General features: G+C 42.8%; 1 protein-coding gene across 13 annotated transcripts in view; it reads left to right on the plus strand.

The window, feature by feature from the left end:
• Positions 1–14,559, plus strand: part of MYO9B (myosin IXB) — a 43,958-nt gene that overhangs the window by 16,742 nt on the left and 12,657 nt on the right. For 5 of the 13 annotated variants that reach the window (XR_010349871.1, XM_064396189.1, XM_064396193.1 and 2 more), the window contains exons 4-23: positions 813–907; positions 2,169–2,231; positions 2,352–2,451; positions 2,591–2,691; positions 2,909–3,038; positions 3,501–3,590; positions 3,834–3,950; positions 4,232–4,366; positions 6,194–6,315; positions 6,871–7,012; positions 7,247–7,472; positions 9,068–9,143; positions 9,540–9,629; positions 10,671–10,781; positions 11,825–11,864; positions 12,326–12,448; positions 12,875–12,955; positions 13,140–13,250; positions 13,749–13,871; positions 14,363–14,512. Coding sequence is in view for 12 of the 13 variants with exons in the window: in XM_064396189.1 (XP_064252259.1) it covers positions 813–907; positions 2,169–2,231; positions 2,352–2,451; positions 2,591–2,691; positions 2,909–3,038; positions 3,501–3,590; positions 3,834–3,950; positions 4,232–4,366; positions 6,194–6,315; positions 6,871–7,012; positions 7,247–7,472; positions 9,068–9,143; positions 9,540–9,629; positions 10,671–10,781; positions 11,825–11,864; positions 12,326–12,448; positions 12,875–12,955; positions 13,140–13,250; positions 13,749–13,871; positions 14,363–14,512 (2,226 nt within the window). In the remaining variant the exon portion in view is untranslated. The remainder of the gene's footprint in view (positions 1–812; positions 908–2,168; positions 2,232–2,351; positions 2,452–2,590; positions 2,692–2,908; positions 3,039–3,500; positions 3,591–3,833; positions 3,951–4,231; positions 4,367–6,193; positions 6,316–6,870; positions 7,013–7,246; positions 7,473–9,067; positions 9,144–9,539; positions 9,630–10,670; positions 10,782–11,824; positions 11,865–12,325; positions 12,449–12,874; positions 12,956–13,139; positions 13,251–13,748; positions 13,872–14,362; positions 14,513–14,559) is intronic. The other 8 variants (XM_064396191.1, XM_064396192.1, XM_064396194.1 and 5 more) reach the window with 5 other exon arrangements.

Here is a 14,559-nt window from a genome sequence, read left to right on the forward strand (position 1 = left end):
AGTGTGGCTCATGCAGAGGATTTTGTGTTATGTGTGTATTAGCAGCTGTCACAGGACTCATGATCTGATAGAAGAATTAGAAATGCAGAGTTAGGGTTTCTGCCATATCTATTTTTTCTTTCCTAGCACCTCATCATAAAACTCCATTTTTCAGTGTTGTGCAGCAGAGTAGCTGCCCAATGAGCTGCTCTGTGAACCAAAATTTTTCTGTTCTTTTCCTGTTTTTTTTTTTTTGAATACACAACTTTGAAAATTCCTGGGCTAACTTTATAAATGAGATATTAATGTTCTGTTTCTCTTGAAGAAAAGTTGTGTTTAGTGTGATTTTTTTTCTGTGGTAGCAATACACGGGGGAATAGGATGTGGTCTGTGACTTTTGTATGGAAGGGGTGATGTCATGGTGGTTCTGCTGTCTTCACCCTGCTGAATGTCTTCTCTGAGGTCCTAATTGTTATTGATTGAGGCTGATTTGCACTCTCTACCTGTGGTTACCTGCCCTGTACTCCTGAAAATACCTAAAAGTGTTATTTCCTTCCCTCAGTCCCACCAGTATTACTGCAGGGGTGAAATAATAAACAGTAATGCAATACAAAAACAATAATATAATACAAAACAATAACAAAATACAGTTCTGTGAGGAGCATGGGGGCTTCCTAGGCTGCCTTGTGGCTCTTTGTGTGCTGCAATTCCCCCAGTATTCTGATTTATTCTGGAAGCCAACAGGAATCTGAATAATGAACAGAAGAGCTTGGGAAGCTGTGCATTGACATATTTAGTTTGATTGAAAATTAACTGATTTTGCTTTATTGCAGGCATTTGGAAATGCAAAAACAGCACATAACAATAATTCCAGTCGTTTTGGGAAGTTCATTCAAGTCAACTATTTAGAGAATGGTATTGTCCGGGGGTAAGTACAGGGTGAGCTGATTCTGGGGGTGATCTCTGTGCTTTTAGGAACTGGGAAGCCTCTGTTGAACATAAAATGCTGCCTTGTTGAAGCTCTGCTCATATGAAAATAGCTTGGTGCTGTGGAGTTGAAAATTCTGTAAACTGAGCTGTGTGGAGTTGTCAGGTGATGCTCAATATTCTGACTTTGCTGTACAGCTTGCTCATGTTAAGGATCTGCTGCTGTACCTTTGCCTTCATGGTAAATGAAGGCTTTTGCATGACATCCCCTGTCCTCTCCATTTTGCATTTATAACCAGAAGATCTCAGTTTTTAAGAAGAGTGGAGAGAAGTGAAATAGATTTGAGGAAGCCATTTTAAAGAAACAGTTTAAACATCAGCTAGAGAGATAAAGAAAGCTATAAAATTACTTAACCAAATGTGTGTGCTTATATCTGAAGGTCTTAAAACATGAGCTATTTAATGCCTACATTTGCTGGTTCTGAGGGACTGTGGAGTGTCATGAGCAATCCCTGACCTTGATGCTCCAGTGTTTCTTTTCTTTGGATTTCTTCTCATTTGCAATAACATGAGTGACAGGGAACTCTGTGCCACATGTGCCTTGAGTGTTATTCTGGACAAATTTAACATATTTTCAGACCCAGTCACACTAGCCCAGGAGATTGGTACAATTTGAATACACTTGTTTTGTCTTCAGCCTGAGGAAAAGGTGCTCAAACATTGTCCTCAATCATTGTACTCCTTGTCAAGGACTTGGAATTATTGTTTAGGTTACTTTGTCACCCAGTAGGGGGTTTGCTGGCTGGCTTCCATTCTGGGCTGATGTCTTCACTGACATAAAAATCCAGCAGATTTATTGGGATGAGAATCTGGCAGATATCTGGGATATTTCTGGGGTCTTGCCTTGGCATGCCTTATCAGATAAGTGTAAATTTTTCAGGATAGCACATTGTTGCCACTCTGTGGGTCTTGTTTCTGGTGGCAATTTTCATCAGCACTTTCCTTGCTTGGTCTGCCTGTTTAAGTTACCTGCATTAAACCCAAGCACTGCAGAGAGGTGTTCCTTGGGAACTTTTGTTCCAGTCACACTACAGGGCCTACTGAAATTCTTGCTTTAGATTTAAAGTAGTGTCTGAGCTCTTCTCTTGCACATTTTAGTGCAGCTGTCATTATTTGAATAACTCTTGGCAGTTGCTGTCTGATGTTTTCTGAGGTCTTTTCTTTTTGCCCTCATGCTTATTTCATTTTCTATGGCTCCTTAGGGCTGTGGTTGAAAAATACCTGCTTGAAAAATCTCGTCTGGTTTCTCAAGAAAAAGATGAAAGGTAAGAGAGAAATACAGTTTTCCAAGGGAGTTAAATCAATTCAGCAGTTTAAGAGCAGAATGATACAGAATAAAAGAAAATCCACTATATTTTCATGAGAGAAATGTATTGACTTTGCAGGAACTACCATGTCTTTTATTATTTGCTACTTGGAGTCAATGAGGAAGAGCGTAAAGAATTTCACCTCAAGCAACCTGAAGATTATTTCTACCTCAACCAGGTAATCTGTGATTTACCAATGCATTGATAAGGGCTGTCTGTGTGTTGGTCAGAGATGAAAGGAAGGAGAATAGATTATGCTGGGCTTTTTGTGATGATTGGGTTTTACTCTTTGCCTTTTTTTGGATTTCTCTTTGCAGCATAACTTGAAAATTGAAGATGGGGAAGATCTCCGACATGAATTCGAGAGATTAAAACAAGCTATGGAGATGGTTGGCTTCCTTTCAGCAACAAAGAAACAGTAAGTGCAATTCTGTAATTAGCTTTTGTTACTGGCAGTTACTGTTCATGGGTTGTTGCAATGAGCAGTTGAGATTGAAGTAATTCTGTATGGACCGAGGAAAGCTGAGTGTTTGAGAGCTTACAGACTAATTCTTGAGGCAGAATTAGGTCTGCTAACCTGTCATAATGAACTCTCTTAAGAAAAATTCTGACATAATTCAATTTTTCTTCCTTAGGATCTTTTCAATACTTTCAGCTATTCTGTATTTGGGCAATGTCACATACAAGAAGAAAGCCACAGGTCGGGATGAAGGGTTGGACGTGGGACCTCCTGAAGTGTTGGACATTCTTTCCCAGCTGTTGAAAGTAGAGTATTTCTCTTTAACATTAATGTGTGTTACACCTGTTTGTCATGTTCTACCTCAGCATTTCACTCAGCTATCCCAATTGCTGTATCTAAATCTCCTCTGTGATACTTCCACGAAATTGATCTTGTGGGAGGGAAAACATGAAATGAATGAGATTATTTAGGTTAGAGATGGAATATAACCTACAGCATGGAAACAGAATCTGTTGACTCACCAATCACAGAGATGAGCAAGAATAGATTCAGTGTAGGTGTGTTCTTTGCCACCACAGGGAAACATCTGAATGAATGTAAACATGATAATTTAAACAAGTTGTAAGACTTGTAAAGCTACTGATGGATGATAAATGTGGCTGCTATCAAAGAGCTTCTCTGGAGAAGTTGCATGTCCACTGCTGCAGTCAAATAACTCATTGAGGAGCTTGATGGTGACAGCAGCCCTTTTCTCTCTTGTTTTGAAGGTTAAACGGGAAATCCTGGTAGAAGTTCTAACAAAAAGAAAAACTGTGACTGCTAATGATAAGCTTATTTTGCCATATAGTCTCAATGAGGTGAGTAAAAGAGCACTTGTAGAGGGATTTTTAAATTACTGAAACTTGCTTTTTTGGATTAAAAAAGCTATTATGGTACACATTCACATTTTGTGAGGGATGGTTGGAAAGTTAGAAGTTTGAATTAAAGGCAAATTGTGGTTTTATTTATCTCTGCTGGGGTTGTAACCTGTGAGTGACACTGGTTTGAAACGGAAATGATTATTTTTATAAACCAAGTTCTGAAGATTGTTTGATCTACAGGCAATAACAGCTCGTGATTCCATGGCCAAGTCCTTGTACAGTGCTCTGTTTGATTGGATTGTTCTGAGAATCAATCATGCACTCCTCAACAAGAAGGACATGGAGGAATCTGTTACAGTAAGTCCCTCACAAAACCAAGCCTTTGCAGGCAGTTGTGTGTTTGGACCTAACAGTCCTAGAGATGATATAGTGTGATATCTGGCATTAATTTTGGTACCTCTCAAGCCCATGGTAAATTTCCTGGTAATATTCAATCATCTCTGTTTTCACAGTAGGCAGAACTATTAAATATTTGAAATCTTTCAGCACAGACTGCAGTGCTTTCTGGACTGTTTATCTGTTGGGGGTTAAGGCACTGTATGACAGATTGGTAACTAGATTTCTACATCTTCTTTTAGTGTCTGTCCATTGGTGTACTTGATATTTTTGGATTTGAAGATTTTGAAACCAACAGTTTTGAGCAGTTCTGTATAAATTATGCAAATGAGCAACTTCAGTATTATTTCAATCAGCACATTTTCAAATTGGAGCAGGTAAGAAACAAGAGTAGCTGAAGTGAAACCTGTTTTTATCAAGTGTTTGTGTATTATGCAAACAGCCTTTACTCTGCAAAACTCCATGGCATAATTGCTTGAATATTTCTGAAAGTCTTTACTTTTAAAATGTCTTCTTTCACTATTGCTTATTCTTGTACTAATGGGGTCTTTCTTCAGAGGGCTGGCACTAAGTTTCTGCTTGACTGCGAAAACTAAGATAACATTCAGGTGATCCCAGACCAGAAGTCAGCTAAAACTGTGAACTTTGGTACTGGAAGTCTGTAGGTGAGGGGTTGGATTTGGGTGTTTTTGTTCAAATGGTTGGGAAACAGCTTCTCTTATTTCTATCAGTCTGTAAGCAAAGAACCAGTCTTTGCTGCTTCTCCTACCCAACTGCTTTTAGGGGAAAGAACTGTGATCCTGGCAGTGGTTCTGGAATCCTGGTGTTACTGGCATGTGTTGATTAACTGGTTTGCAGGTGGTGTCATCTGAAGAGCACTCTGAGTGCTGCAGGAGCAGCAGATCCTGAGCCTGGACTGGGTTTTGGAGGGGGGTTTGCTCCAGACCTGTTTTTTTTCTGCTTTGTGCACAAGTGTGGTTCTCAGGTCACTGCTGAAAGGAGTCATTCTCTAGTATGTGGTACTTTGTCAACAACTTTAGGCAAGCATTTTAAAGAAAACAAAATTACCTAACATCCAAATTTGGTGTGTAAACATAATGTTGAGGTCCCTGTTTTGTAACTTAGGACAGAACTGGCTATCCAGGCTGGCCAGAGTAAATAGTTACATTGTCTTCTCTTTTTTTTTCCTAATGCCATTTTTCCAAATAAGCTTAATCCTTGAATGACCCATTTCCTGTATCTCTTGCAGCCTGAGGGCCCTCAGGGGGATCTCTATATCTTTTTAAATAAAGGCTTTTTTGTCTGTGGAAAATGGCATTTCAGTTCTGTAACACGGTGTGCACTGTGTTGGGCTGAATTCCACCTACTTAAAAATTATGCATTTATCATCATCATCATCATGTAGACCATGAGAGGTGCTCTTTGTCCTTTGTTAAACATAAAACTTATTTAATTTTCTGTGTGATTCTTATTTTTACTTTATTATTTTTTTACTTTATTACCTTATCATTAGCTTTTTCCTATGGGTATTTACAGCATTAAGAAAATCTGGTATTTTGCTTCTGTATCTTAGTGGGAAGCTTGTCAAGCATTTGAGGGATTGTCACTTCAGCAGAAGAGCTTCATGTTCTCTTGTCAGAGAGTTCCAAATGTTCTGAGCCTAAGCAATATCCATTGCTTCCTGAGGGAAGTTCTGGTGCTGATGTTGTGTAGGCCTTAACTGCCTTTTTTGAAACTTCTGTTATTTTCTCTGACTGTGCAATATGAAAATTCTGGAACTTGATATTTAACTACTCTCATTTCCTATATTACAAAAGCTATGGAAGGGCAAATAGATTTGAACTCTTCTGTGTGTGCCCAGTTTTGCTGGAGTGCTGAGGATGTGATGTCTGACTCCAGGGTCCTAGGCTGCTGATTGCTGGGAAGGCAGAGCACAGCAGAACATTCCTGTCCCAGCTTTGGTTTTGAAATAGTTTTATCCCAAACAGACCCTGCTGAGTGACATGCCTGAGGACCTTTGATCTGTGCCACTGTGCCTGTTCTTCTGTTCTTATTTATAAATTCTCCTTATTTTTGTCTCTGCTGCCTGAACTAACAAACTCCACTTGCTGTAGCTGTCCAAGGCTGTGTTTTAAGCACTTAAACCACAGGACATCAAAGGTCAGGGCACTGTACTAACAAGGGAATGTTCTTGAGCCACACAGGAGGAATATAAGAGTGAAGGGATCACTTGGCACAATATTGACTATACTGATAATGTGGCCTGCATTCACTTAATCAGCAAGAAGCCCACTGGCCTCTTCTATCTTCTGGATGAAGAAAGCAAGTAAGCAATAAACATCTGCAAAAACATGTGTGGCAGGGAGGAGGGAAGGACTGTGGAAGGGAACAGAAATACAGCACTGCAAAAAGGAGGGGAATGTTGTGGGAAGCAAATTTTTATTTATGACTATGATTTACACTGGAGTTTGCTTCTAATGACTCCACTATGGTGGTAAAATACAGAGATGCTAAAACTGAACTTTGGCTTATGCAAACTTAGGAACTTCCATGTTTGTGGCTTACCATGGAACTGCAGTTAAAGTAAAATGCATGTCTGTAAGTCTTTGGAGCATTAAGTAACAAGTGTGATAAATAGTTAATGTGGTGCAAACTAAATTTGGCTGGTGAAGTGGGAAGAAACATTGACATGCACTTGAAACCTCAGAATATTCTGCTGTGTGGGTCCAGAAACTGAGCCCACCTTTAAAATTCAAAGCAGCTGTAGAGATCTTGGACAATTAACACTTTTCCACAAGCAGCAATAGGTGTTCATTCTGTCAGCCTAATAAACATACCTGTATTTGAGAAATAGCTGACCTCTTTTGTCTTGTATTCCCAGTTTTCCACACGCCACCAACCAAACTCTACTGGCAAAATTCAAACAGCAGCATGAGGAGAACAAGTTTTTTGTTGGAACCCCAGTGATGGAGCCTGCTTTTATCATTCGCCACTTTGCTGGCAAAGTGAAATACCAGATCAAAGTACGTGGTAGATGTGATGGGCACAAAATACAATTTCCCTGTCTTTCTGGGAGTTTATTGTCAGGATGTTAAAAATGTGCTGGGAATGGGCTGGATCAGAAGGGTTCTCAGAGGTACTTTGGGTTTGTTTTTTGGGTGGTGGTGTAGACTGGATGGTAACCCTCCCTATTATTCTGACCAAACAAAACGGGGAGCTTTTGTGCGATATTGTGGTTCCACGTGCCCATTTTGCAGGATTTCAGGGAGAAGAACATGGATTACATGAGACCCGACATCGTGGCTCTGCTGCGCAGCAGCGACAGCGCCTTCGTGCGGGAGCTGATCGGGATGGACCCGGTGGCCGTGTTCCGCTGGGCCGTGCTGCGCGCCGCCATCCGCGCCATGGCCGTGTTCGCGCAGGCCGGCCGCGACAGGGCCCAGAAAACGGCAGGTGGGGCTGGGATGGAGCAGGGAATGGCAGGTGGGGCTGAGGATGGAACAGGGAATGGCAGGTGGGGCTGGGATGGAGCAGGGAACGGCAGGTGGGGCTGGGGATGGAACGGGGAACGGCAGGTGGGGCTGGGGAATGGTGGGGATGGAACAGGGAATGGCAGGTGGGGCTGGGGATGGAACAGGGAATGGCAGGTGGGGCTGGGATGGAACAGGGAATGGCAGGTGGGGCTGGGGAATGGTGGGGATGGAACAGGGAATGGCAGGTGGGGCTGGGATGGAGCGGGGAACGGCAGGTGGGGCTGGGGATGGAGCAGGGAACGGCAGGTGGGGCTGGCATGGAACAGGGAACGGCAGGTGGGGCTGGGGATGGAGCAGGGAATGGCAGGTGGGGCTGGGTATGGAGCAGGGAACGGCAGGTGGGGCTGGGTATGGAGCAGGGAACGGCAGGTGGGGCTGGGGATGGAGCGGGGAACGGCAGGTGGGGCTGGGATGGAACGGGGAACGGCAGGTGGGGCTGGGGATGGAGCAGGGAATGGCAGGTGGGGCTGGGGATGGAGCAGGGAATGGCAGGTGGGGCTGGGATGGAGCGGGGAACGGGAGGTGGGGCTGGGGATGGAACAGAGAATGGCTGGTGGGGCTGGGATGGAGCGGGGAATGGCAGGTGGGGCTGGGGATGGAGCAGGGAACGGCAGTGGGGCTGGGATGGAGCAGGGAACGGCAGGTGGGGCTGGGGATGGAGCAGGGAATGGCACGTGGGGCTGGGGATGGTGGGGATGGAACAGGGAAAGGCAGGTATGGACCAGGGAATGGCAGGGATGGACCGGGGAATGTCAGGGATGGCCTGGGGAATGGCAGGTGGGGTATGGGGAGTGGCAGGGATGAAATGGGGAGTGGCAGGGATGGAACAGAAAACAGCAGGTGGGGTTGGGAAACAGCAGGTAGGGCACAGGAAGGTGCTGGTTGACACCTTCAAAAAGTGCAGGTGAGGCATGGGGAAGGGCATGTATGTCACAGAAAACTGCAGGTAGGGCTCGGAAAGTGCAGGTAGGGCTGGGAAACTGCAGGTAGGGCTGAGGAACTGTAGATATGGCACAGAAAACCACTCTGAAAATGCTTAATACTCTACAATTGCTCTGCTGGTAAAATGAGTTTGTGGCAAAACCTCATCAACCAGCACCATCTTTGGTGCTAAAGGCAAACAGGGTAGAGATGGTTTAGTATTCATAATGGAGGAGATTGTCACTGTTCTTACCTGAGGTCATTCAGCTTTCCTCCTCCAGTCAGTGCAGCATTTCCTGCAGGCTGGGACAGACTTGAAGGCCTGTTTGTGAAAGTTGGGGGTGGTAGTTCTGGTATTCTTATCTTATCACTAGTTTTGATCTTCTTAGACCTCTGTAAAGTATCAAATGAGTATTCAGGATTAATGACTGAATTTGAGCAGCAACAACTTCCTTTCTAGTAGAAGGGAGTTTGAGCAGCAAAGTACTGTAGCCTGATAAAGGACTGGATAAAAACTCCAGGCCCTTGGATAGATACTGTGCTTGCTAAAGTTGGTGGTTTTTGGGGGGTTTTTGCCTGCTCATATCTTTGTCAAAATGCATTTTTTTGGTTGTTTCCTAACAGGAGTGGTACGTCAAGGACCCAGAGTTCCCCTTGGAGAGCTCCAGAGATCGAATACGCCGGTAGAAAAAGTTTATCGGTGAGAAACACATCTAACCCCTAAAGGGAGCAGCTGAATTGCTGAGCTGGATTTTCATAGATCAACTCTCAACTAGATCTTTCCACAAGGAAAGCAAGCTTTGTTTCTTCTGTCTTGTTTGCTTTGGCCTTTTTAATACCATCAAAACAACACTCTGGCTTATTTTATGTAAGACCCAATGCCACCACATGTTGGGGACAGCCTCAGTTCCGTTTAGCACTGGGTGTTTGAGTTCTCTGTGGTTGCTGTGTGCAGCTTTTAGCATTGTGTGTTCCTCTGCAGCCAGTCTGGGTCGCTGAAGGGGGCAGAGGCAGGGCCAGTCTTACAGAACTGTATCTCTGTAGGGAGATTTGCCTTTCCATGGATATTTAGGCTTTGTACGTGTTCCTTTTGCAGCCTCTCAGTGCTCGATTTCTCATTTGATTGTTCTGAGGATTTCGATATAAATGCTTTTCAAGACATCATTTCTTTTTGTGAGAACAAGAAGTAAGTAGCAAAAGGCCTGAACTCCCAGGCCAGGGAGGCACATTTCCAGGACACAGTGACTTTCTCAGTGTGCTCTGGGTGACAGCGAAGCCCTGGAGCACTCAAAGTAGTGACTTCATGCTGCTTCCTAATTACTGCATCCTGGACAGCCTCTGTCACTTGGGGAAACAAAGAACTAAATATCCAATTTGTGTGAAAGGATTGGTCACGGCTTACCAGATCTGTTTCCATGGGCTGCTTTAAATCTTGGTATTCAGAAAAGTTCAGAGGTACCCAGGGAAGCCACAACCCTGTGTAGTAATGTTGCTGCCTCTGTGAGCAGCTCAGAATGGGGAGAGCACTTAAGAGTCAGAAGTGATTCTTACACTTCTGTTATTTTTGGTTTGTGCCTCTCTGGAGAGTAAAGAAGGTAAGTTCTGTGCCAGGACACAGCACTTCACAAGAGCACAGTGCATGCTTGAAGAATGGAACATGCCATGAATTAAGGACCATCCCAGGCTTACTTTGAAAAGCTAAACATGAGAAAGTTTGAAATGGAAATGAAAGCCAAAATTTCTTCAAGTATCCCTCTAACAGTTTGTTTATAACTTACTTTTCTGATATAAGTCAGTTTAAGTAGCCTCATTTTAGTAGTCAAATCTCTCTAGAAAAATGTTTCCTCTTGATTAGAAAGAAGCTTATTCTACCTGAAAAGGTTCCTTGGCTTAACCAGAAGGGTTCCCTGCCCCTTAAGTGCATTTTGCTAAATTTCCCTCCATTTTCTGAATTGATGGCTCAAGAATTTACATTTAAAGGTAGAATCAGAGAGTAAGTTGAGTATGAGATTCTGGCAATTAAATTTTAGAGCACTGATGGAGTAGAAAGTGCTGACTTGTCATCAAAATCATTCATGTTTAGGAACAAGTAGCCTGGGATTGACCTGCTGCATTTTGGAGCACACTTGGTGATGGAACCTTTTGGGGTTTTAACTCCTTTTTTCCCCCCTCTCTCACGGCTGTGTATCTCTGTTTGCCACCTGTGTTTTGCTGTGGATCATTTTAGAGACATGCATGAACAAATCATCGCCAGTATTAAAGGACTGCCCTGGCAGGGTGATGATCCCTGTGAGCTGCTTCGGTCCCTCAGTCAGCTTCAACACCGCTCCCACCTCCTGTGAGTGCTCTGGGTATTGCTTTGAAAGTGCAACAAGAACCAGGCAGTTACTCCAGTCCCTAAAAATGATGCTTGTCCCAAATTTGTGTTTTGAAAAACGCTAAACAAGGCAATTAGAAATAAAACATCCCTTCAGCAAATAGGATGTAGAGAACACCTGGTTGCTTCATTGCATTAGCTGAAAGTTAAACCTACTTCTCATGTGAATTTGCTTTAAAAACCCCAAGTAAGTAGTATGAGCTTGTTGTTGCAAAATATTCAATAATGAGATCTCCCACAAGGTGTGACAAATGTTTCCTGAAATTCAGGGTGCTGGTGCTGGATGTATTCCTGGGTTTAGAGTCTTTACATCTCCAGTTCTGTGCATGTATAAGGAAATTAATCTCTGCTCTGCTGTATAATATGTAAATGTAAACTGGCTGGCTCAGAGCAGCAACCTGCCCTGTATCACAGAGTCAATGTGCTTAGAACCAGCAGGATGTGAACTGCAGCTTTCTTTTCTGAGAGCTTCCACTTCTTCAGCTTCTGTGTGTGGATGAGAGCTGTGCCTGAGGTGTGTGTCCTGCTCAGACATCCCAGAGTTCCTGCTGCTGGGACATGCATTGTCCTCCTGGGAGCAGTTGGGTGCTTTCACAGAGCTTCTGGTGCCAGCAGCTGTAACTTCTCAATTATTTTTATTTACTAGTGCCTCGTGTTATAATGAGTTTAATGACCATACAGTTGCTAAAGAGAATAACTCACACTACAGTAGCCTGTACAACAATGCAGTTTTGAATAGCTTTAACTTCACAGGTAATGTTTCACTTTTGAAAGCATCTAATACCTACAGAGTTTAAGAAAAAGAAATTGTTCTTGTTGCAGAGCAATTTGCATTTCTTGCATTGATCACTTGTAAGAGACATGCATGAACACACCCTGGTGCTGTTATGCTCATTTTCTTCTGTCCTTTACCTTGCTTCATAAATTGCATCAACTTATGGCTTGCAGAAAAATCAAAAATCATGTGTGTTTTTTTTCTTAAATTATCTTTAATATTTTCACAGGAAAAGTAGAGGTGTGAAGCAGAAGCAGATCATTCCCAAGGTAATCAGAAAATTGAGATTTCTCTTGGGTAGGGGCTTTTTTGCACTGTGAATTTCATTTTGATTGACAGAACTCACTTCAGTACTGTTTTATGGTGTAGGATAGTTGTATTATTTATCCTGACAAGCTAAAAAAATAGGTGAATGTTCACTTTAATAAGAATTGTTTAATTAGACAGATATGAAGATGTCATAAATGCATAAAATGATTTCCAAGTCAGGGAAGGCAAATGCAGTAATTATGTGATTGCCCTTGTTCACTTTACACTCTTGGGACAGGGCAGTAGAACAGTTTCACTCTTAAGAAATGTTTTGGTCCAAAATAGAAATGATCATGAAATATTGCATATCACTGAATGTGGAACTCTGGGTAGCTGGTTTCATTCTGACTCAGTTCAGACAAAATATTTCCGTCTCAGTTGAAAGACATGTACTTTGTTGATTATGAAAACTTTTTTGTAGAACTTGCTGGATTCCAAATCTCTGAAGCTCATCATGAGCATGACTCTGCACGATCGGACTACAAAGTCCCTTTTGCACTTGCACAAGAAGAAGAAACCCCCCAGCATAAGTGCCCAGTTCCAGGTAGGTGACACACCTCAGGGAACAGCTCCTCCTGGGCTGATCTAGGCTGGTCTTGCTTGGAAAACCAAGTGGATTTTATTCTTGAGGTTTTTTTGAAGTTTTTATTGCTTGATTAAAGTCAGAGTACATTTTGAGATGCCATTTATGCCATGAAATGTGTCAGTTCTCTGTACTGATCATCCTTGTGTATGGATCTAGTGCTACTGTGAGAGCATGTTCAAACCCTGCTTTAAATTCTCTTGAGAAAAGCTAAAAGCAAATACCAAATACAGGGATTTGCTGAGCAATATGGGAGAATCTGTTTGGATTTTGTACAGCCATGAGACCTGAAACAACCTGATTCCTGAGGCAGAAGCTATCCTGCTGTCAAACAACACTCAAAACGCTGATACCTGAAGAAAAACTCCTGTGACTGTTTCATTTCAGACTTCACTTAACAAGTTGCTGGAGACACTGGGCAGAGCTGAGCCATTCTTCATCCGCTGCATCCGCTCCAATGCAGAGAAGGTGAGGCTGCCTCAGAGCTGAGCTGTGTGCTGAGGTCCAGGGCTCGAGCCTTGGAACCTCTGCTTCATCTTGTTCTTTACCACTCGTTGTGCTGGTAAAAGATGTGGCAGGAAATGTGCTGTCCCTGTGGCAGCAGCTGGGCTCTTCAGGCTCTCACTGGCTGTTTTCTGCTGGCCTTTCACAGAAGGAGATGCTCTTTGATGAGAGCTTGGTGCTGCAGCAGTTACGGTACACGGGCATGCTGGAAACCGTGCGGATCAGGAGGTCTGGCTACAGTGCCAAATACACATTCCAGGTACAGGGGGAACTGGGAGTGGGTTGTGCTTTCAGGAATATCTGCTCTCTTCAGAAAACATATCTCGTGTGTCTCTTCATAAGAGGCTCGTGACCACTCGGGATGAGCTGTAAAAATGCATTGTAGTTTTGAGAGAGCCTGCATGGTAAAGGGTTAAACTGTTTTGGGTCATCTGCTGTGAAATTCTTCCTGGTTGTGTGAAGGAAAACATTCTGAGTGCAGTCAGTCAGTGCTGCACGGTGGTGTCTAATGTGGGAATTAGTTTTCTGTAAAAAACTGTAGGTTTAGAGATCACATCCAGGTGATCTTTCCAGTTAACATGAGGCTGACTGTAGCCTGCATTTTACATGGAAAAATAGCTCAGTTTGTAGTGAGAGGTAAGTATTTTCAGATCCTTGTAGCTTAAGTGTCTTAAATAGATTTCTATTTTAGAGCTAAAACTCCAAACTTGGGAGTTGTCTGCTAACTTTGGTCTCTTGCTGCCTCTGCTTTTTACAGGAATTCATTGACCAGTTTCAGGTGTTACTGCCCAAAAATGCCAAAGCCTCCAAGGAAGACATTTGTGCTTATTTGAATAAACTAAAACTGAATGAAAACTACTATCAAATAGGGAAGACCAAGGTCTGTGATACTTTCTGTAAGGCAGTAAGAACAGCTGCTGTACACTGCAAAATTCAGTGCAGTTCATTTACAAGTGTTACTCTTCTCTGCTTTCTGTACCTAAATTGGCTCTTTTAGCTCTTGCAAGTGGTGACACAGAGGTTATCCTTGACCCCTTGGTTTTGATGCCAACCTGGTTTCTTGACTAGAGTACAAATCCATGTTATATAGATAGTTTGGGAAATTGTTGCTATTGGCATTTGTCAAACAGATCAATGTTTAGAATGTTTAGAAGGGTTCTTTGATTTGAAGGCTGTATGTACCGGTGTAAGTTTTAGAATCCAAACTCTGAAATTTAAAGGGATTTTTATCTTTTGGGCAAGCTGTCAGCCAGTAAGGTTTGGTGCAGTGGCACCAAACCATTACCTTATCTGTTCTCTTATTATAGCTCCAGTGGGGGCTGAAAGGCTCCTGTTAACTGCTTCTTGATGAACTTTTCTTTAACTGAACAGGTTTTTATGAAAGAAGCTGAACGGCAGATACTACAGGATACACTACACAAAGAAGTGATCAGGAAAATCATCCTCCTTCAGAGCTGGCTCAGGATGGTTTTGGAAAGGAGACGTTTCCTCAGGATGCGGCAGGCAGCCGTTGTTTTACAGGTACTGTTGAGAACTGCCAATAACTTATTTTCCTAACAACAAACAAA

Source organism: Passer domesticus, chromosome 21 (genome assembly GCF_036417665.1).
Source record: "Passer domesticus isolate bPasDom1 chromosome 21, bPasDom1.hap1, whole genome shotgun sequence".
NCBI lineage: Eukaryota > Metazoa > Chordata > Aves > Passeriformes > Passeridae > Passer > Passer domesticus.